General features: G+C 42.9%; 6 protein-coding genes across 6 annotated transcripts; 2 read left to right on the top strand and 4 right to left on the bottom strand.

The window, feature by feature from the left end:
* Window positions 1-5,552: 5,552 nt before the first annotated feature.
* Window positions 5,553-7,239, bottom strand: EAF02_010255 (uncharacterized protein; the record flags this gene model as incomplete). Its single annotated transcript, XM_038906303.1, has 2 exons — window positions 5,553-7,095; window positions 7,175-7,239. 2 exons carry the CDS (start codon window positions 7,237-7,239, stop codon window positions 5,553-5,555), a joined length of 1,608 nt encoding a protein of 535 aa, XP_038754030.1.
* A 1,113-nt stretch (window positions 7,240-8,352) lies between these two features.
* On the top strand, window positions 8,353-10,719 carry EAF02_010254 (uncharacterized protein; the record flags this gene model as incomplete). The annotated part of the gene is made up of 2 exons (XM_038906302.1): window positions 8,353-8,562; window positions 8,620-10,719. 2 exons carry the CDS (start codon window positions 8,353-8,355, stop codon window positions 10,717-10,719), a joined length of 2,310 nt encoding a protein of 769 aa, XP_038754029.1.
* A 2,695-nt stretch (window positions 10,720-13,414) lies between these two features.
* EAF02_010252 (uncharacterized protein) lies at window positions 13,415-16,766 on the top strand. The gene is made up of 7 exons (XM_038906300.1): window positions 13,415-13,477; window positions 13,535-13,563; window positions 14,279-14,346; window positions 14,855-15,330; window positions 15,384-15,568; window positions 15,684-16,257; window positions 16,312-16,766. Exons 3-7 carry the CDS (start codon window positions 14,340-14,342, stop codon window positions 16,429-16,431), a joined length of 1,362 nt encoding a protein of 453 aa, XP_038754027.1. The 5' UTR covers window positions 13,415-13,477; window positions 13,535-13,563; window positions 14,279-14,339; the 3' UTR covers window positions 16,432-16,766.
* EAF02_010253 (uncharacterized protein) lies at window positions 13,685-13,864 on the bottom strand (the record flags this gene model as incomplete). The annotated part of the gene is made up of 1 exon (XM_038906301.1): window positions 13,685-13,864. The coding sequence occupies one exon, from the start codon at window positions 13,862-13,864 to the stop codon at window positions 13,685-13,687; it is 180 nt and encodes a 59-aa protein (XP_038754028.1).
* Window positions 16,767-17,178: 412 nt separating the features above from the next.
* On the bottom strand, window positions 17,179-18,703 carry EAF02_010251 (uncharacterized protein). Its single transcript, XM_038906299.1, has 2 exons — window positions 18,435-18,703; window positions 17,179-18,260 (listed from the first exon to the last, which is right to left on the bottom strand). The coding sequence occupies exons 1-2, from the start codon at window positions 18,574-18,576 to the stop codon at window positions 17,428-17,430; spliced, it is 975 nt and encodes a 324-aa protein (XP_038754026.1). The 5' UTR covers window positions 18,577-18,703; the 3' UTR covers window positions 17,179-17,427.
* A 482-nt stretch (window positions 18,704-19,185) lies between these two features.
* On the bottom strand, window positions 19,186-20,504 carry EAF02_010250 (uncharacterized protein; the record flags this gene model as incomplete). Its single annotated transcript, XM_038906298.1, has 2 exons — window positions 19,186-20,228; window positions 20,369-20,504. The coding sequence occupies 2 exons, from the start codon at window positions 20,502-20,504 to the stop codon at window positions 19,186-19,188; spliced, it is 1,179 nt and encodes a 392-aa protein (XP_038754025.1).
* Between the last annotated feature and the right edge of the window lie 319 nt (window positions 20,505-20,823).

Below are 20,823 nucleotides of genomic sequence, written 5' to 3'. Positions count from 1 at the left end.
TCCGTGTTGAAACATTGGAGATCGTTCAGAAGTTAGCAAGCGCTTGGTAATTTACTGGTCATCGTATCATTTCGCATATTGTTAAGGATTGTGTTATTGGACATCAAAGTCAGATGTTTCGATATTCCTCTCGTAAAGCCACTTCCCTTTCTAGATGATGCACGTGTTCTTACAGAGGCAATCTGAAATAGCTGCTCGCAAGTTTCATTTGGTTGATCTAAAATTTGAAACACCCAACTACTAGTATAGGTTTGTCATTCATCGCCTATCTCAATCAGACATGATGCCAGGACTAAAAACAAAACAGTGTGGTCACAAGGGTTCCGGTTTCAATGGTAACATTTATGAAATTTTTCCTATGCGATGTTTTTGGATTAAGTTCACTTGATAGCAGCATGATAGGCAGTTGTCTTAAATTCAATTAAATGCTACATATCAGTGTATTTACGTAGCAAGCGAGAAGAAAAAAATGCAAACGACATTGATCTATTCTCTCCCCATCCTCCAGCTGCATCCATTTCTTATCTAGCTCTGCATAGTATTCAGGCCATCAATTCATTGCAAGATTGGCTTCTAAAGTATCGTTACTAGACGGCCACTTCTTCCATCGCCCCCACACGATCTATTTCTACGTATCCAATCTCAAAACCTCGGACATTTAATTTCGCTGACAGTAAAGTTCTTACATCTTCCCTCCGCATGTAAGCGGCTGGCACGTAGATGTCACATCGTCACGGGGTCCAAAACCTTTGTGATGTGATCATTGTTGTCATGTTGGTTAGTTCCTTCCCCCATATTTGTTCAGCCACTTCCTTCGGGGGGTTGATCTGCTTATTCATATCGTGAGAGCATCCTTCTTTACAACAGTAGCCTCATGACATGTGAAGGAAGTGGCACAGTGGTGCAAAGGGATTTTACCCAATGACGATCATCTTTATTTGTATTCACTCATTACACATGTAGCTTATTTCTACGTAAAATTTCAAGCGAAAGATAAAAAGATGGCCACGGTGATTCCGAATACATATCATTAGAGTAGTCTTCCGGCTCAAGTTGATGATTTTGTGTCCGCTAAATTTTCCCCGCACTTTGTTGTACGTGCTATTTATTGTTAATTGTGACAAATAACAAGATCCGGAAATACCATCTGAGAAGGAGGAACAAGATATATTAGAAGGGAATATGATATCTAGCATATAGCAATTGCTGATACATACCAAAATCCATTGACTGGCCATCTTGCCACGAGTTTGCGTTCTGTGCTATTATGCTACATGCGAAGGGTAATGTTTTAAAGCGTCACATTCACGACGGTTTTATTTGGCGTCTGGCCTGGTGAGTGAGAAGCGAGACAAAATCAGTTCTGTAGAATGGTCTAGACAATTGTGCCCCTAATTGTCTCAATGCACCAGAACTTCGCATTCTTTGTTATCTAAAACTTTTGCCAATCTAGATCAGACACTTTTAGTTCCCATCACAATTGGTGCCAGTTCCCTCACCCCATTCCACAACTAGCGCATCCTCAGAAACCATCACTATCACCAACAGTCATAACCGTACTTATCACATCACAATCTGTAGGAAGTCGCGACTCGGTATCATATGACCTCATTACCCAAGCAAACAGTCATTTCCAACCAGCACGCTTCCTACAAGTTCCTCACCATTTGACCCTACAAAACTATAATGATATATTCTATCCAGGTCTAGACCAATGGCCCAAGTTTAATCATAAACTTAATATACCTTAGTACTTACAAGATGCCATCTATGTCTACTTAGAAGCTCCGCACGTTCTAGATTCTGGCCCATCAATTCACCTTCATACTAACATACCGCACGACCTACTCGTCCGACCTACTCGTCCGCCTCGCTCCGCTCTCTTCTCCAACGCATCCTTTTTCAGGTCTCCGGTCTATTTTTCGTTCTACCATCGTCTCACCTTGTACATCATCACTAACGACAACAACAACAGCAACATTAAATCACTCTCTGCGCCACATCCAGCCACATCCACATCCATATGGAAGATCTTCGCTGATTACGCCAAATCATGCTCATTCTCAATGAAAGATATATCGGCGATCAGCTTTGTATATGTGGAGTTGCATGCTTGCATCTCATATACATATGCTACATGGTGTATAGTATATATGCAGCACTTCTAAATTCCGTCCCGCTTCTTGATGGTTTGGGACTTCTAGAGTGGTGCGCCGGAATTTGAGATTGATTGGTTTTTGTGGGGGGTAAGTATACTTCGGAGTTTATCTGATGTGATATTGTATCAAGGAAGCTAAGTGTTGAGATTTCGCCGACTATAACAACTGGAAGATCTTTATGAGAATTTTAGTATTCGAACTTCAGAACAGTGCAGTATAGTTATATCACATTTCGTGCATAAAATTAAACACTCCACCCTGTTATACCCAGTGTCTTCTTCGAGCCCTCCCTTCTAATCACAAACATTACAAAATCACATAAACTCATATCCATACAAACCACATTCCCGCATTTCAACTAGTTATAAGTATTCATAAGAAAAAATAGATGGCTTTTACTAGGTATCTTATAATAACATCATCGCAAAGAATGATTACACGGATGTGTATATAAATAGCTCAGTCCCTACATCCACCACATTCAGCTCTTCATCTGTTTTTCTTCCCGCGTACTAGGATGTATATATCCAGCTCAGCTACGGATCGCGAAAGGAAATCATTGGAGGTTTACCTCCTTAATATTCTTGCCGCCCGCGAGGGCCGAAGCTGTATATACACGAAAAATGAGAAACTCTCGCTTAGTGAGACCCGATTCAAGCGATCTGATTGGCTTGACTTCCTTGGCATTGTGGCATAGCGCAATAATCAAAACAGAAACTATCTTTTTCAACAAACTATCTTAATTGAATTGAATGAAAAATAACAAAATAGATAACTATATAGATTAAGATAAGAGCTTTTTAATGATCTAATTTTTGTAATGATAACTTCAAATGTAGAGCTTATATAAAGGATTAAACCGACTTCGCCTGCAAGCTCCCAATCCACCTATTATTCAAAATTGTATTTTAAAATATACTTTCTTAAACTTTAATTTACGCCCTATCAACGCAAGGGGTCCGGGGGCTCGCAGGCCCCTGGTAGTTTAGAATCGGAGAGGTGCGTAATACATATGATATTTACACAATTTCATAAATACACGAAATAGTTAAATTGTCGTCGAGATCTGTCGTCAACATTTACCATCGTTGCAGCAGCATCGCAGCGCAAACGTGAGTTTTCGTTTTCGCTAATGTGACGTGGTACTTAGGGGCTGAAAGCCCGGGAATATAAATATCATTCATACCTGTCTATCTATGCAGGGCAGGCAAGGGCAAACGAAGCGATTGTCTGCCGTATTGCCTTTTCGTGCGTATACTTATGCATATCAGACGGGAGAATGATATGTTACCGTAAGGGAATGCGGGTTTTGTGGACCCCATTGCATCTTGATGGATGGATGGGGTGAGTGCAAGTGGTTTTGATGGGGTGGGGTGGGGGTGAAGATGTATCTTCGGGCTGATAATTTTGAATGGAGAGTAACTTGGATGTACTATTTAATACTGGATATGATGTTTTCTAAGTAGATGGTTAAGAGAGTAACAGTATAATGTAGAGTATCAGTACAGACAATCAGAGGTTGTGATTCGATCTCTTGAACGAATTGATGGGAATGCAAGTTCAAAATTTACTGGATATCAAGAGGGCAGAAACTCATAGTTGGGTACATAGATGTCTTTCCAGAACTTCAGATCCCTTATTGAAAGGCTGCATCGTAGGAGTCAAAGCAATGAGAACTCGGGGAATACTAAGACGTCTAGCTGAAGCTGCCTCAATCCTGTAGAGAGTCTGATCACAGGCCATTGTGTTGAACTCCCTTCTTATCATGTCTGGAATTATTTCCCTTGATGGTGTGTTTTTCAAGATGGCTTCATCTAATACTTAGAAACATACTGTTAGTATCATTAAGTATATGAAAACAGACGGCCATTAAGTCTCATAACGCGACTTAATCATTTATTCTCAATCGCGGCTTGCCACAGACACACATATCTGCTAGGAAAATGTCGCTGAAGTTATCAATGAGCTCAGAACCCGACTGAATCCTGACATGAACTGACTTCCCATTTATCCATAATCTGCAACATGATATCCAGAAGGCTTGGAAGGAGATAGGTACATCATGACTTCTCTTAGAGTTCTTCCCTCTATAAAAACGGTACTTGGGATCCTCAAGACTACTAGCCTTTTCGCTAAATCTTCCCGTGAGAAAACATAGAACACAAGCCCTCTAAACCCAACATCTCCCAAACAACCTCCTCAAACTAAACAGAGTATCTAGCTATGTTTTCTACACCACATAGAGCAGTTCCGAACATCCAATTTGATGATTCAAGCAAAGATCTGCATATCACAACACCCAGAGCTCGCACTCATTCTAAGCAGGTTTCCCCAGCTTCTAACCACCGGTGAGCTCGAAAACAATACAGACGTCGTTCTCCCTCGAACCCTAAATTCTTCATCCTCGAACTCTAAAGTTCGTTCCATAAATTCCTTCACTGTCTATGACGTGCATATTTTTACAATCTGCACAATGAGTATTGACCGTCTAACAAGCCCCTTTTCGTTTTGCTTTCTTTTTCAATTTCAAGATACATGCAAACGATATATACAGCGATTTCTTAACATGCAGCAAACACTCCATAGTACCTCCCAATCACCAGATGGTCAACGATCAAGCCTTAGTCCCGAAAAAGACAAAATTTTGCGAGTTCAAGATACACAACCAGCCCAGCCAACCCCCTAGCCTTCGCCCTTTCGCCTCTCCCCTCGAACTAAACCAAAGAGGAGAAAAAAGCGAGGCCGAAGACATATCAAAAAAGAAACCACCCCCCTCTCCCCCATTCCCCACTCCTAATCTCAACTTTAGAGAACCACAAACAACACACCAGGTAGATGAAACCAAGCCATACAATCAAACTCCTTTAGCAATAACACTCTAACTACCAGCCACACACTAGCGCGATTCGCATCCAAACCCCAAGGTAAAGATAATAATGAGATTGAGGCAGATGCGATACGCAACTAAGCATCACCTTCCTCTCGTCTTCTAGTCCACTGGTGGTCTTATCCTTAGGCTAGTACTTGAGCAGCTATATCTAACCCCAATGAGGTTGGTTGTAAGGGATTAAGATGTGCAACGAAAACCCAGATTTTATTGCTTTTTAATCATAATTCGACTTCAACATTTAATCATCAATAGTCTGACTATGTCCACATTCTTAACAGAAACATGGAGTTCAAAATCATGAAAACACATATATTATATACTCTGCATGTGTATCTCATCTCTAACGTCTCTTTCGCTGTTGTAAAGAGCGAGATGATAGATACACATAAGAGGGATTAACAGGAAATTGTTTATTAGTCATATCTATTATATTGTAAATGATATACAGCCAACTATAGCCTCTACCAATCTCTCTCATAGAACTGTAATAATTCTCAACACGATCACTTTTTAATTTTCAAAAGTCCCTCCCATTCTTTCCTCAAATTCTCCATCTCCGTCCAACACTTAACACCCAGGACCTCGAAATCCTCTCTCGCTTCCCTTGTCAATGGTACCGCATCTCTTTGTCTCCCCTTTCTTCTCTCTCCGGTATCGATTGTCTTTGGAGTTTTACCTTCCCATCCCCAACCAGGAACTTCGGTTCGTATAACACGCTCTTTCCCACTTGCATCTGTAGCTGATCCCCATTTCGAAGCTGTCCCGTCCATGTTATCTAGAACCTCGTCCGGAGATAATGCTACCCAGACTGGTGCTACAGCAGCAGTGTAAGGTTTGATGGTATGCCATTGACTTCCCATCCATCTTACAAGGTAGAAGATCCATCTGTAGATAAATACCAACACGATATTCAATGGCATGATTTCTGAAACAAAAATTCCAGGTTGAACCACGTACATCTTTGGTTTTATCAATTTTGCTGGCAGTTCTTCCTCCGATTGGGAGTCCTTCACGTGAACGTCGGAACAATCGAACCATGAAGAGGAGGCTTTGCCTGCTGCTCGTAATTTTCTCGAAAGGACGAGAACATCTGTAAGACGCTTGGAGCTTTCGTATGGCGTGCGGCTTTCCAAACCTTGTAAGTCATCTTCATCAAAATGTTGCGCTTGTGCCTCGATACTAGATACCCATATTATTCTTTCCGCTGGAGTGGCCGAAGGAGAAGATGTTCGTGATAGTAAAGGCATCAATTCATGAGCGAGAACGTAATGACCAAAAACGTTAGAACAGAATGTTGCCCCGAGAGGTGGTTCTTCTGGAGTTTCGCCGTTAAGTAAAGGCTGCGTAGCTTCATCTTCCGAGGCTTTGTCTTGTTTTGGAGAGGCAGAGGATAATTGAGGTTTGGTTATAGCTCCAACTTCCGCAAGCTTGTAAGTCGGCCATGTTACAGCTTCCGTCATATCTGTCAAGACAGTCCATATAGCCTTTGGCCAATCGATTCCTGACCATCCGCCTATCCCTGCATTCAAGACTATGACATCCAACCTTGGTATCCTAATTCCGCTCAATCCCCATCCCCAAGATCTTTGCTCGCCATCAGACCCTTCCTTCTGGCTCAATGCCCATCTATCTTGTTTAATATCTGCGGAATAAGTGGCGGTACCAGGAGAGCCATCAGGTAATCGGAGACCATCCATTGTAGTAGCATCTGGGCTCCCAATAGTTCCATTGACAAGCCTATCGGTAAGGGCATATACACTTTTCAAGTCACACAAGTCGACTTCAACCCCAAGAAAATGAACTCGAGCCACCATATCCTGCCATCTATATACATTTCCCTGAGACTTAGCTCTCGCTCGTTGTGAATCTGCGAATGCGGAGTAGTCGACCAGTTTTCGTAGATGGGCACGCAGGCGAGAGATTGTGAATCGTGTCTTCAGCGGTGTACGTGTGCAAAGGATAAGAATCAAATGTTTAGCAGGAGGAGTATCGGATGAAGTCAGAAATTCATCGATTAATCTGGAAGCAATGGCAAACCCTAGACCGCTAGAGAGTTGTCAATGATTAGAATCGAGAATCTCGAAGCTCATTGTCAATAATGAAAACAGCTTGGGGATGAAAGTACCTGTTTGCGCCTGTTACCAAAGCAAAAGTCTGACTTTCACTTGTCTCCCATGGTAGTAAACCCATTTTATTGAGCTTTCGTGGTTAATTGGTATATAAAATGTGGAGGGTGAATAGGATTGAAATTGTAGGGAGCAAGTTGTATATATGGCTGTTGCTCCCCCATCAAATTAAATCGACTAAATCATCCTATCTATCCTAGGCGCTTCGTTCCACAAACACCAGGTAGAAAAGGCTGCGGTCAAATATAATCCACCAGGGTAGGAATATATTTGGGAGAAAGTGACAAGCCTCCATTATAATTTATATTAAACAATTGATTGAAATCCTTCGTTGGTTGGGGTTTACTCAGGTAGGTATACCTATGGTTGGATTTTGGAAGCGCCGCTGATGGACTTCGTGCATCCTCTTGCATGTCTCCCAAACTTCGCACGTGATTTCAGATATGATAACGAGCGTTGAAAGTCTTTGTACTGTAGTAGGAGGTAGTTATGGTCATAGTTATGGTCATTTGTTAAGCAGTCCATCAAATCTGGAGATCAATCCGCAGGAGGGGAGGGAGTCAGTTATCGTATGCATGGGAAAATCATATAATTCAAAAGGCAACCATTGGTTTACGCTCAGGGATTATCATCATGGCAATTGATATCCTCCATACTCGTAATAACATTTTATTTGTCAATGGGATTGTCAACGGGGATTTTCCATCGAAAGAGTGAGCTGGAGCTGCAGCGCTTATCGCTTACGAACGGGTGTGGAATTTAATCCGGTTCCGTTAAAAAAATGCAAAAATGTAGTTTTGCTAAATCAAGAAAATCATTCCATTGTTACCCGCCGCCGCTTCATTGCTTCTTTTCATTTCATAAATATCACTGAATTTGAGATATTTGATCCGCTTTCTTAGTTTCGGCCGATATGACTTTGGGATTTTTACGACTCACTAGGCCTACAAAAACAAATACCTGAGGAAATCTTGGAACCCTAATCAATCCCGAAAATCGCCGTGTCTGGTGCTCTGATACCCGAATGAAATCATTGAGCTGCGGTTGAACCATCAAGACTAAAATCCGATCTTGTTTAACAGATATACGAAGTAAATAACTCGGACCTCCCACCCCGCACTTTTTAAGAACTTCTTTACTTCTCTGCACTGGGCATTCTGATCTACATTCCGCCATCATGGCCAACGAGCAGCAGGTTCACGAACACATGCCTCGAAAGGCCAAGCACAAGGAACAATTTCCTATGACAAACTGGATATACGATGTATTCCTGTGGACGTTTTCAATACTTGTCGACCTCTTCTTTCGAGAAGTCCACCCAAGAGGAGCATGGAAAGTTCCAAGGCGCGGGCCTGTTATCTTCGTAGCAGCCCCTCATGCAAATCAGGTATGCGACAGATGGCTTTTGTAGGTTTGGAACTCTTGAATTAACCCATTTATATAGTTCGTTGACCCTCTTATTCTAATGCGCACCCTCCGAAATGAATGCCATCGTCGCGCCGCTTTTCTTATCGCCGCCAAATCTATGGGTCGATTCATCGTGGGCTGGTTTGCACGAAAAGTGGGCGCGGTTCCCGTTGGACGAGCTCTGGATATGGTAAAGCCTGGATCTGGTACAATATACCTACCAGACCCTATCAATGATCCGCTCCTCATTCGTGGAGTTGGTACAAAATTCGACGGCAAGGAAGTACAAATTGGAGGATTACTGGTTCTACCTACAATGGACGGGACCGCAGCCAATACCGAAATAGCGGAAGTAATTAGCGCAGAGGAAATGAGATTGAAGAAACCTTTCAAAGGTCGAAATGCTATGATACAGCTCACTGGACGAACTGATATTGACGAAAATGGCAAGTTTGGTGACCAGTCTGTCAAGGGTACCAACGAAGGTTTTGAAGGATCAAAATATAAGACTGCCCCGAAAGTTGATCAAACCCAGGTTTATGATGCCGTCTTTGATCGTCTCAAGGGTGGTGGAGCTGTTGGCATTTTCCCCGAAGGTGGAAGTCACGACAGGACCGAATTGCTTCCCTTGAAAGCTGGTGTGGCTATTATGGCCCTTGGATCTTTGGCTGCAAATCCCGATAGCGGTCTTCAAATTGTACCATGTGGCATGAATTATTTTCATGCCCACAAGTTTCGCTCAAGAGCCGTGATTGAGTTTGGTAATCCCATCGAAGTTCCAAAAGAGCTTGTCGAGCTCTACAAAAGTGGAGACCGAAGAGGGGCAGTCAGCCAACTATTGGATATTGTATACCAAGCCCTTGTTGCTGTCACTGTTACAAGTCCTGACTACGATACCCTCATGCTTATCCAAGCCGCTCGAAGACTCTATAACCCAACTGGCAAGAAGCTTCCACTCCCTATGGTAGTCGAGTTAAATCGAAGACTGGTTAAGGGTTATACGCATTACAAGGATGATCCAAGAATTGTTTCACTCAAGAAATCCGTTTTGGATTACAACAGACAACTACGTTATATGAATCTTAAGGATCATCAAGTCGAATATGCCAAGTTTTCTGTTCCAAAAGCCGTATTCCTTTTATTTTATCGCCTGGGAAAACTAGCTGTCTTATCCATTGGTGTCATTCCAGGGCTTGTCTTATTTGCACCAGTTTTCATAGCTTCCAAAATTATTAGCATCAAGAAGTCGAAGGAAGCTTTGGCTGCTTCCACGGTCAAACTTCAAGGACGCGATGTTATGGCAACATGGAAACTCTTGGTTGCCCTTGCTTTTGCGCCGATTTTGTACAACTTTTATACCATCATCCTCGCATATTGGACTTACAAGAACAGAGTTCAAGGATATGTGCCCGAATGGGTACCCCTCTACGCTATCTTCGTTTTCGGATATATTCTTTTCCCAGCTATTACCTTTGCAGCCCTTCGATTCGGAGAAGTTGGCATGGATATTGCTAAATCATTGCGACCATTAATTGTGGCTCTTAACCCATCTTCTAGCAATGTCATCTTTAAACTACGCGAGCGCAGAGCACAACTCAGCGCACAGGTTACAGATGTGATCAATACACTTGGCCCTGAGATGTTCCCTGATTTCGATGCTTCCAGAATCGTAGCTGACCCCTTCAATCGTGATGAGGCTAAGACTCCCACTTCACCTCGTCAAACCGATCTACGTCGCGGTAGTAATCAATCGGGCATTTCGGATGAATCGCCACCACGTGTTCTTCACCGGAGCAATACTGCAGGTGCATCTATTGGCGGCGGCTCTAGTATGAATGGACATCTTCCACGTAACGAGTCATTTGGAAATCTTGGTAACATTGCACTATTTGCAACTCGACCACCATCCAGGAGTAGAAGTCGTAGTAGCAGTAGTGGTGGTGCCGTGGGGTCAGCGGGGTTCCCATTGAAAAGCTTCAGTGCATTGGATGGCAAAGCTAGTTTTGATGAGGTCAGTCAGAAGATTCGCGGTGCGATGAAGGAGAGGGGACAAATTAGACGGAGACAAAGTGAAGTGAATAGGGAAGAGGAAGATGCAGCGTATAGCAGTGGGGATGAGGAAAGAAAAAGGGCTTAGATGAAAAGGAAGGAAAAGTTAATTGGGTTGGGTATCTTGAAAGAGGCAGCATAAAATCGGCGAAGAGTTGAAACGGATGGGTTGGGATGGGATAGTTTGACAACGGGGCGTAGCGTGGGCGTTTAGGAGGGAAATACCACTACTCTAGATGGACGTCTTTCAACAATCCTAGCTGAATGAAAATTGTAATGGGTTCATTTATTTGTTATGTCTTGTTGCTAGGTAGTGTTATTGGATGTGAAGTCATGAGTATCTGTCAATTTTTATTTATTTAAAAAAAGCCATCTTTGATACCTCGCCACGCACTATATCTCGCTTTTTCAATCTACCTACGGTAGGTATCTCATTATTCTCAAAACCTACCTAAGAGGGGGAGGGGGGGTATGATCGACCTGTCTGTTTATATCTGGGTAGAAATCTCTCACTCGTGATAAATACATTTCAATATTCTATGGTGGAATGGTGGAATGGCTATACACGCTGCAATGCAATGCATGTGTGCGGTAAGGTAAGGTAAGTCCAATTCCAATGGATGATATTAGGGCGGGCTTGGTTGGTAATGGATTTTATTGGGCTATGGCTATTGGGTTGAGATGGAGATGGTGAAGGCTTGGTTTGGGGGGATGGGATGGGATGGGAGTGATGGGAGTGATGGGAGTGATGGAAAAGTCTGGAAGGAAAGAGAGGTCTAGATTTTCGAGAGGTGTTTGGGGGGAGAAGTTTGGGGTAGGAGGGGTTTGTTTGTTTGTTTGTGGGTGGATGGATGGATGAATGAATATGCAGAGAACAGAAAACAGAGAACAGAGTATAGAACAAAGTATCTACCTACTAACCTAATCACCACGAGGAATCGAAATAACGGGATAGATTGCATATCTAGTAGTGATAAGATAGATATTACATGCAGAATATGTCGAATATGTATTCGCTCGTAGAAGATATCGTGGGGGATACTTAAGTACTTATTTATTTACTTACTTACGATGAGATGAGATGAGAAGAATTATATTATTATTGCAAGCGCGAAAAAGAAAAAGGGGCGCTGAGAAAATTGGCGAAACGTGCGAATTTGTAGGGAGGGATGGGTGGAAAGTGCTCGGGAATGGAATCGGGATGGATAATTTGTGGGAGTGTGGTGTTGTGTGTGTTGTGTTTGTTGTGTTTGTGTGTGGTTATTCATGTTTATATGGTATCTAGGTATGGATAGATGGATAGATGAATGGATAGATGGATTGGCAACTCGTGTGACGGTGTGAACGAGTAAATTAAATGCCTCATTCCATGAATGGGTTTTGTGAAATTGTGAAGTTTTACCTTACCTATCACAGGCAAGTAGATATTGGGAGAGGAGAGATAGGCAGGTATGTATCGGTATCGGTATCACTCCAGGAAAGCTTCGGATAAATACTAGAGAAGCAAGCAAGCACATGCGATTGATTCAGGATGCCAGCTGGTCACAGAAAGTAGGTGTGTATCAACTTTTAAGCCACTTTTTATCAATTGACGAATTAGATGGGTTTGGGTGGAGGGATAGAGGAGCTGGAGAGGGTCGGATATCTTGTGAGGGGGCTGTGCAGGTTTTGGTGTAATCCATTTATGGGTGAGAGGTTGTGAGGTAATCTCGAGGTAATGTTATGTTGTGTTACAATGTATATGCGCATTTGGAATGCCTAGGGAGGTTACAAATATCGAAGCTTGTTTGTTTGTTGGTTATCTATATTATTATTATTATTCACAAACGACGGGTAGATGTTCAATATTAGATATCTGGTACCTCTTCTGTACCTCGTAACTTGCAAAGTATTACAGTACTGTCGTTCTCGTGTCTGGCTGATGTATATCCCTCGGAGGAGATTCCCAATTCCATTGATAATTAAACATCACTCCACCCACCAATCATCTGCAATAGTCAAAAGTACCTAGTCGGCATGCGAGATGATGATGATGTTGATGATGCTTGTCGAATTGGCTCGAGTGATTGATAGTCACTGTCAGATGGTGATGGAGGTTGGTCATAGCTTCTACCTGGAATTGGTGAAGTGCGTGGTTTGTTAGGTTTCTGTTGGTGCTGTACCTCTGGGATGGGATCTGTTGTCGTCGGTATTTGACGGTTGGGATCATCTGGTTCTTGGTATGCAGATGTGATGATGGATGAAGGATATGGAGATGCGTTGATTGGATACCTGGGAAGTGATGGATGAATTGATTATACGAATTTTTATTGATTAGTACGGTGGCTACCTAGTATGTTGATAACTTGATATAAACCTACCTAGTACCTACGACCCTCTTATACAGATTATGATTCGTATATCACACACGGTCCCAACACACAAACCCTCTCACCACTGACCAACATCAACCATCACCGTCACCAATCCTCGAGCCATCGATCTAGTCCGGATTCTTTCGTACCACTGAATGAGGATCAAGGAAAAAGTCCATTTATCATCAGCAGGAGCTCTCTTTCCTTGGCAAAATAAAGTTTGGATATAAATCTTGGCACAGGCAACTTCTGGAAAAGGCAGTCCCCGTACAGTGCTACACAATCACCATGCTTTCACGACATTCACGACAATAAGCTGAAGCTCCATTCCCATTTGCATCTATCTCTCTTCGTTCCCTCGTTCCTTCAAAATTGATAAAAGTCATACCTACCTACCTAGTACCTACATACAAACATACATACCTGCATACCTGCATACATACATACATACATACATACATACACACCTACATACATACATTCCACATACTGGTATCCACACATCTCATCTACACAGGTACTTACTTACTTTACTTACTTGCTTCTTAGAAACTCAAAATACCTACATACCTACCTAGGTAAGAGGATTCATCCTTTGCAATTATCGTTTGTTACTCCAATTCCAATTCCACATCCAATTCCATATCCAATTCCATATCCTCTCTCTTCTGTTTTCTCGTACATTGATTGATTGATTGATTACATCGTGTCTTTTCTTCTTTCTCTCTTTCTCTTTCTCTTTCTCTTTCTCTTTCTCTTCTCTCCTCTCCTCTCCTCTCCTCTCCTCTCCTCTTTCGCTCCACCTCTCCACCTCTCCACTCTACTTTCCTCTACTTGGTCGTGACGCGCTTCTTCGGTTTCATCCTCCAGAGCAAACATCCATAATTCTCTTGAAACGCTTGTACTCCATACTTTCATCACATTGCGGTCGGCGTTTGATCAACAACAAGTTACAACGTGCATCCATCCATCCTCCTCATCATCGTCATCAACAAGGGACTATCATCTCGGGACCTACCACCAGTCTCGCCTGTACCCAGAAGTTGTGATCAAACCTCCTCCACTCAAAAGGAGGCGCAGCACCTGGCAAAAAGCTCTGGGAACCTTTTCTTCCCGCTGCCCGCACCGGCAAAGCTAAAGCGACGAAAAAGTGTGCCCGAGTTTCGATAACCACGCGCACAACCAACGTTCATGATCCCAATCCAAATCCATTATTGTCCTTCCCATTTAACCAATTACCCTTTTCGTACTACTTGTTTCCCCCCCAAAATTCTAAATTTTTCTTTCATATAGGCATTGACATTCTCTGTGTGGTTTGCGAAAAAAAAAAAAAAAAAGAGAGAATTTTGCCAAGATGGTTTGTAAGTAAACAAATTATCCTCCCCTCCTCCTTTCCTTTGTGCGCTCTTTTGGAAGATATTCATCTCCGAAATTCAATTTACAAGATTATTTCCTCTTTGAGAGTTCGATGGTTTATCGACTCGCCAATCTCATATTACAAGTAAGAAGTTGATACAGGCACCTGCAGTCGGGTCTTTGATCCAAGCCCTTTGTTATATTTCTCGTTCGCGCTCCATACTTGAATGGTATCACACAGCCCAATATAACCTTGGTGTCGTCTCCATCGCAGGTCAATTGCTCAGATCAAAAGACTTAAACGCTTGAAGCCAAGTAATACTCCTTTGCCTCGTGTCGATACCTAAATCCTTTTTTCTTAATTTGGTTGTATCTTTGGCCCACCTGTCAATCTGCCAGCGAATTGCCAAGGGACTTCTTCGAAGCTTAAGTTGGCTGCGGCGCATTGCAATTTCAATATCGAATATACATACGGAGTGGCTGGGCTGACTTTATATCTTCTTTGACATGTAGCACAACCTAAATACCGAAGGGAACTCGCGCGTGTAAGATCCCTTCCATCACCAAACAATCGAATCAACTCAGGAAATATGTCAAACGGAGTGGACGAAACCTCGCGTCTGTTGGGCGTCAACGGACATGCCGGAGACAGACGTAAGAGCAGTGTTCATGAATTCTTTCTCAGCAAGAGACATACACCAGGAACCGACAGCGACAATGTCATGGTTAGCTACTCGGCGTCGGCATGGCATGTAGGAAAAGTTACTTTGTATAGTAGCTATGTTAACGTTCTGTTGATCTTTGTACCACTGGGTATCGTTGCAGGCCTCACACACTGGGATCCGGTCGTCATCTTCACACTCAACTTCTTCGCTATCATCCCATTGGCTTCCATCCTCTCGTTTTGCGACAGAGAAATCTCCATGAAGTTGGGAGAAACTTTGGGAGGTTTACTGAACGCAACATTTGGCAACGCTGTGGAACTCATTGTAGGTTCAGGTGTCACATCTTACTTTTCACTTACTAATATCGAACCTTGCAGGTCAGTATCATAGCATTGAAAGAAGGACAAATTCGAATCGTTCAATCGAGTATGTTGGGTAGTATCTTATCGAACTCCCTTCTTGTGTTGGGATGCTGCTTTATTGCTGGTGGAATTCACAACACTCGCACTGGTACATCTATGGGCATCGAGCAGAGATTTAACGATACTGTCGCCGGAACAATGTCATCTCTCATGGTTCTTGCCGCATGCGCATTGATTATACCTGCCACTGTAAGCTGAAATCCAACATCACTGCAACAAAATCTAACTCTTAGCAAGCTCTATTCTGTTTCTCAGTAAATCATCAGCAGACACTGAAACCAACATTTTGATTCTCTCTCACGGAACAGCCATCATTCTATTAATTCTCTACTGTCTTTATTTGTTCTTCCAGCTTCGAACACATTCCAACCTATTTGATGCCGAAAGTCAATCAGCAGGAGAGGAGGAGGAAGTACCACAAATGAGTCCATGGGCTGCTGCTGCTGTTCTCGTTATTGTAACGATCGCGGTATCTGTCTGTGCTGATTACTTGGTTGATTCGATTGACTCGATTGTTGAGAAAGCTCACATCTCCAAAACTTTCGTTGGTCTTATTCTTCTTCCAATTGTCGGTAATGCAGCAGAGCATGTTACAGCTATTGTGGTTGCCGTCAAGGACAAGATGGATCTAGCAATGGGTGTTGCCATCGGATCGAGCATGCAAATCGCACTTTTCGTCACTCCATTCCTTGTGATCTTGGGTTGGATCATTGATAAACCTATGACTTTACATTTCGAGACCTTTGAAACCGTTGTTTTCTTCTTGAGTGTTTTGGTTGTTACCTATGTGGTTCAAGATGGCAAGAGTAATTATTTGGAAGGTTGCATGGTAAGTTTTGATTGGAATCGAAATCACGTTTCAATTTTACTAATATTTACATAGCTTCTTGGTCTCTATATTATTATTGCTCTCGCATTTTTGGTATACCCAGATGAGTCTGCTGGAGCAGGTGAAATTGGAGGAACTGTCGTCAGATCAGTGAAGGCTTTGGCAGGATATTAATCCGGAATTGTGATGTATGGCGTGTGTTGGTTGGCATTGATTGTATCAATTATGGTAATGGCGTTTTAGCGCTGGATATGAAAGGTAGATATCGAGAATCCATAGGGTGGAGAGATAGAGAAGGCGGCACATTTTAACATTGCTTTGTTTTACTAATAAAAAAAAATGGGACTTGGGGAAGGCTTTTATGATAGGGTTGCTGGGATGAGCAGTGGATGTACTGTAACAATAGCTCGGAGCTGCGAAGCCATTACCTCTGTGTATGATAGATACTTTACGAGTAATACAATACGTTGAGCTCAATGAAGTTTTAGGGGAACAGGCATGGGTATGTGTGTATGTAAATATGTGACTTGAAATATACAATCCATTGCGCCATCAGAGAGTTTCCAATTTATACAATACGTGCATGTCTCACTTATCCCTCTGTCATCACCTCTTCCTCCTCCTTCTTCTTCTTCTTCTCCTTCATCTCCCTGGACAAATCCACAATCTTCACCGAAGGAATAGTGTATTAATTGTATCTATCCTTCATATCCTCATGTTCTTTCTTCAACATCATCGTATCCATCTTCATTCATCCTGACAGACTCCTTCCTCCATCTATCTTGCTTTCTAATTGTGATGTGATTTCTTCGCTAAAGCCCCTTCGATGGATGAAGGAAGGCTATGCGGCTAGAGGCTGTGAGGATGTGAGGATGTGAGGTTGTGAGGATGTGAGGTTGTGAGGATGTGAGGTTGTGAGGATGTGAGGTTGTGAGGATGTGAGGTGATGTCACTTCTGATATCTTATTTCTCGTGTTTCTTGTCGCGGATTGTATAGACATTATTTCATATTTCGTGGTTTGTATCGTGGATATGGATGTGGATATGGATGTGGATATTCATGATAACCCAAGTGAGGTAAACAAACAAATCACGTTTAATTACCTATTCATCGGAATGCGCGGTTCGGGATTTCTTTCACGTGTTTTATTTTCCTGAAAGGGATTTTCTTTATAGGATAGAGGGAGGTTGTGTTAGTAACCAAAAGTATCGTAGTTGGATAGGTCGGGAGGATCGTGGGGATGAATCTTTTTTGATGGGCGGGCGGGGGAGAGGTTTTTTGGGGGAGGTTTCGTGGGGAGGACGGGAGGGGTGGGGGTTGGATGTGGATGTGGATGTGGAATGAGAGGGATTGGTTGAAGAACGTGGTTGGGGATTTGTTATCTTTTTCCTCGCCAGTAGCTCTCGCTTCTCTTCAACTCTCTCGGTATCCTCTCTTCTTCCACTCCCACTCCCATTCCCACTCTTCATCTTGGCCGCCCGACCATCTCTCCCCCCACTCCTCTTCTCCTCCTCCCTCGCCTTCCTCTTCCTCTCCCTCCTCTTCCACCTCTCCATCTCCTCCCTCCCCACCACCCACTCCCTTCCCAGAATCCCCCTCTCCGGATCCTTGAGTTCTCGACACTCATCCCACCACTTCCTCTCCACCTCCGTACTCCCCACGATCCCCATCTTCACAATCTGCAATTGCGGAACCTGCATGTATGATCCCACAATCCCCAGGATGCGCACGACTTTGCATTCGGTGATGTCGTTCCAGGGGATTTGGGGGGTGCTGATGGAGGGGCTGCTACTGGGAGGAGGATGGCACTTTGAGTTTGAATTCGAATTTGAAGCAGCTTCCGAGGAAGGGAGAGGTAAGAGTGCCACGCATTCTATACACACACCGCTCGAGTCATCGATAGTGTAGACGCGACGACGGGCAAAAGTATCGATGGAGACGACGAGCCCGATGAGTTTTACGTAGCGGATGGGATGGTTGAGGTAGTGGTGGATCAGTTTATCTTTGGGTTTTGGGGGAAGAAATTAGCTGATTATTCTCTTGATATCATAGCGCTATTGTGTGATTTATCCTGACGAACTCCGGTCCACGAGAGGTAGGAAGATGGAGAATCGGAAATCGAGAAACGTTACAGAAAGATGAAGAAAGAAAGAAACAAATAAAGAAATAAACAAACCTTCGAAATATACCCCCCGAGTAGTCAATGAAATGATATCTGCACAGCGCAACGCACACCATTTATGGATGGTAGGCGAGAGATCATACAGATATGGTGGTAAGAGAGGCGCGACGGCAGATGTGGATGAGGAGGATGTCATGACATTTTTTGGAGCATTGTGCGATGCGGAAATGAGGGAATGGTTGTATGCGATTGATATCTAGGGTTTGTGTTGAATAGTGACGGGTGGGAAGGTTGTTGATTGTTATTTGTTTTATTCTTTGCGATCGAGTCTCGTGTGAAATGTTTTGGTGTTTTGATCAATGGACCGACCGAGGTGAGAGGCGAAAGTGGAGATGGAAATCGCGAGGTTGACGCGTGGGAAGGTTGTGTCACGTGTGAATGACGGACAGTATTAAGTTTAGACCTCAGAGACCTACGAGAGGAGGTATAGTTCAGATGTGAGCGATATCCCCAAACAAGTAGAACATTCTTCAATTATCAAAGATTGTAACAAGCAATTAGTAGAGCAGGATGCTCGATCAATTCGACCTCAAGTTGCACTTTATGATGGAATAGAATATGTATAAAAGACTCATATCAAGTGCATAGACATTCATGGAGTTGTAATTCTGTAAAAGTAAATGGGTAAATCTTCGCATTAAAAAATCATTGTAGTTATTAACGCCTTCTTCTATGCATGCTGTATCCATCCGGCTATATATGAAAAGATCAAATCCTCGCAAACTCCATTTCCATATTCATAAAATCATGCCCGAGTAGTTTTACCGCGCTTGGATTGCCGAGTTGGTTGCTTCTTTGTTCCCTTCTTAGAAGCTGACTTCTTGGACTCAGGCTCAGGCTCGACCTCTTCCTCGTCTTCCTCAGCTTCTTCTGCTTGAAAATCATCACCAACGTCGTCCATTTCTACATCTTCATCTTCATCTTCATCTTCTTGCTCCACCTCGGGTTCTCTCTTCTTGCCTCTTGATGACTTCTTCTTCGGTGCCGGTTTTGCATCTTCCTCAACTTCATCCTCCGAGTCAGCTGCTCTTTTCTTCCCCTTGCCCTTGGCTTTATCTTTGCTCTTGCCTAAACCGTTTCGAATTCTTTGAAACTCCTCTTCACTCAGCTCACCAGGGCCCTTTGCCGACTTGCTTCCGCCATATTTTGCCTCCAAGTTATCAAAGAAGCCACCCCTTGAAGACTGTCTGGCCTGAATAATAGCCGCTAGGTCATCCATGTGACCAGGGACATTTTTCTTTGGCTTCTTACTTTGTTCTGCTACATCCCCACCAGATCCCTTCAACAATTTATCAACACCCATTCGTTTGGCAGCCTTCGCAGCTTCTTTCTCCTCCGCTCTCGCCTTCTTCATTCTATTATCCTTCGAAGCCTTAGTTTCCTTCCTAAAGACAGCATATTCCTTGACTTCTCCAGTTTTGATTGCTTCCTCTATGATCTCGCGGAATCGTTCTTCATCATCGACCGGATCACTTAACATGATGACTTGATACATCTTTCCCCATTTTCCTTCGTATTTGGTATAAGCTGCCAGCAGATCATCTTTCTCCTCATCGGAACCTTTGTAAACATTGGCGAATTGATTAATGGCATCAGAAGTAACAACATCTTTGTATTGCTCGGAATAAAACTCGGTCCAGGAAAATCCATCAGTATCGACAGACTCAGAGGTAGATCCAGTACGATCATAGCGTTTGCGACGGTTTGGATTGGAGAGAACAGCATATGCAAAAGCAATTTCTTGGAATTTGATGTGCGAATCAGATTTGAGATGTTCTGGAGCTTTGTCTGGAAGGTTGTTAGTTGTCTGGATGGACTTTATGTAGTGGTCCTATGGAACTATCTTGATGATGACAGCCCCAATAGAGAAGCTCATACGAATTATGCGTTTGTAGTATAGAACCGCGTCAATTATTGTTAAAACATACCTGGATGGTGCTTCAAGGCACTTTTGCGATATGCGCGCTTGATCTCATCTTCAGAAGCGGTTTTCTCAATAGCAAGAACTTCGTATGGATTGATTTGAGGAGGATTTTCATCTGCAACATCTTTGTGAGAAGCCATTTTGAGATTTTTGTTGTTGTCTTGGCAAATTGTTGAACGATGGTGAATTGGGACTGTAAACTCTTATTTAATAACTTTGTTTGTTCGAGGAAACGCGATTTGATTATCGAGGGTCGCGTAGAGTGCTTTTGTGGCGCTAGTGGTATCTTAAGCTTAGGTTTCCTGCTGATATGGGATGGGAAGGCACTGCTTAGTCATGGGCGTCATACTACCTATGGTAAAGAATAAATTATCTCAAACTTATTATCTTAGCTCTGATGAGTCCACAACTATAAATACTTCTGAATCTTCAGTTCTCTTGAATTATCTCGAAACTTCC

This window comes from Botrytis sinoallii (assembly GCF_014898435.1).
Source record: "Botrytis sinoallii strain Bc 23 chromosome Unknown BSIN_024, whole genome shotgun sequence".
NCBI classification, from domain to species: domain Eukaryota; kingdom Fungi; phylum Ascomycota; class Leotiomycetes; order Helotiales; family Sclerotiniaceae; genus Botrytis; species Botrytis sinoallii.
Note: the sequence above shows the minus strand (reverse complement) of the source record. Positions and strands in the feature narration are given on the sequence as shown.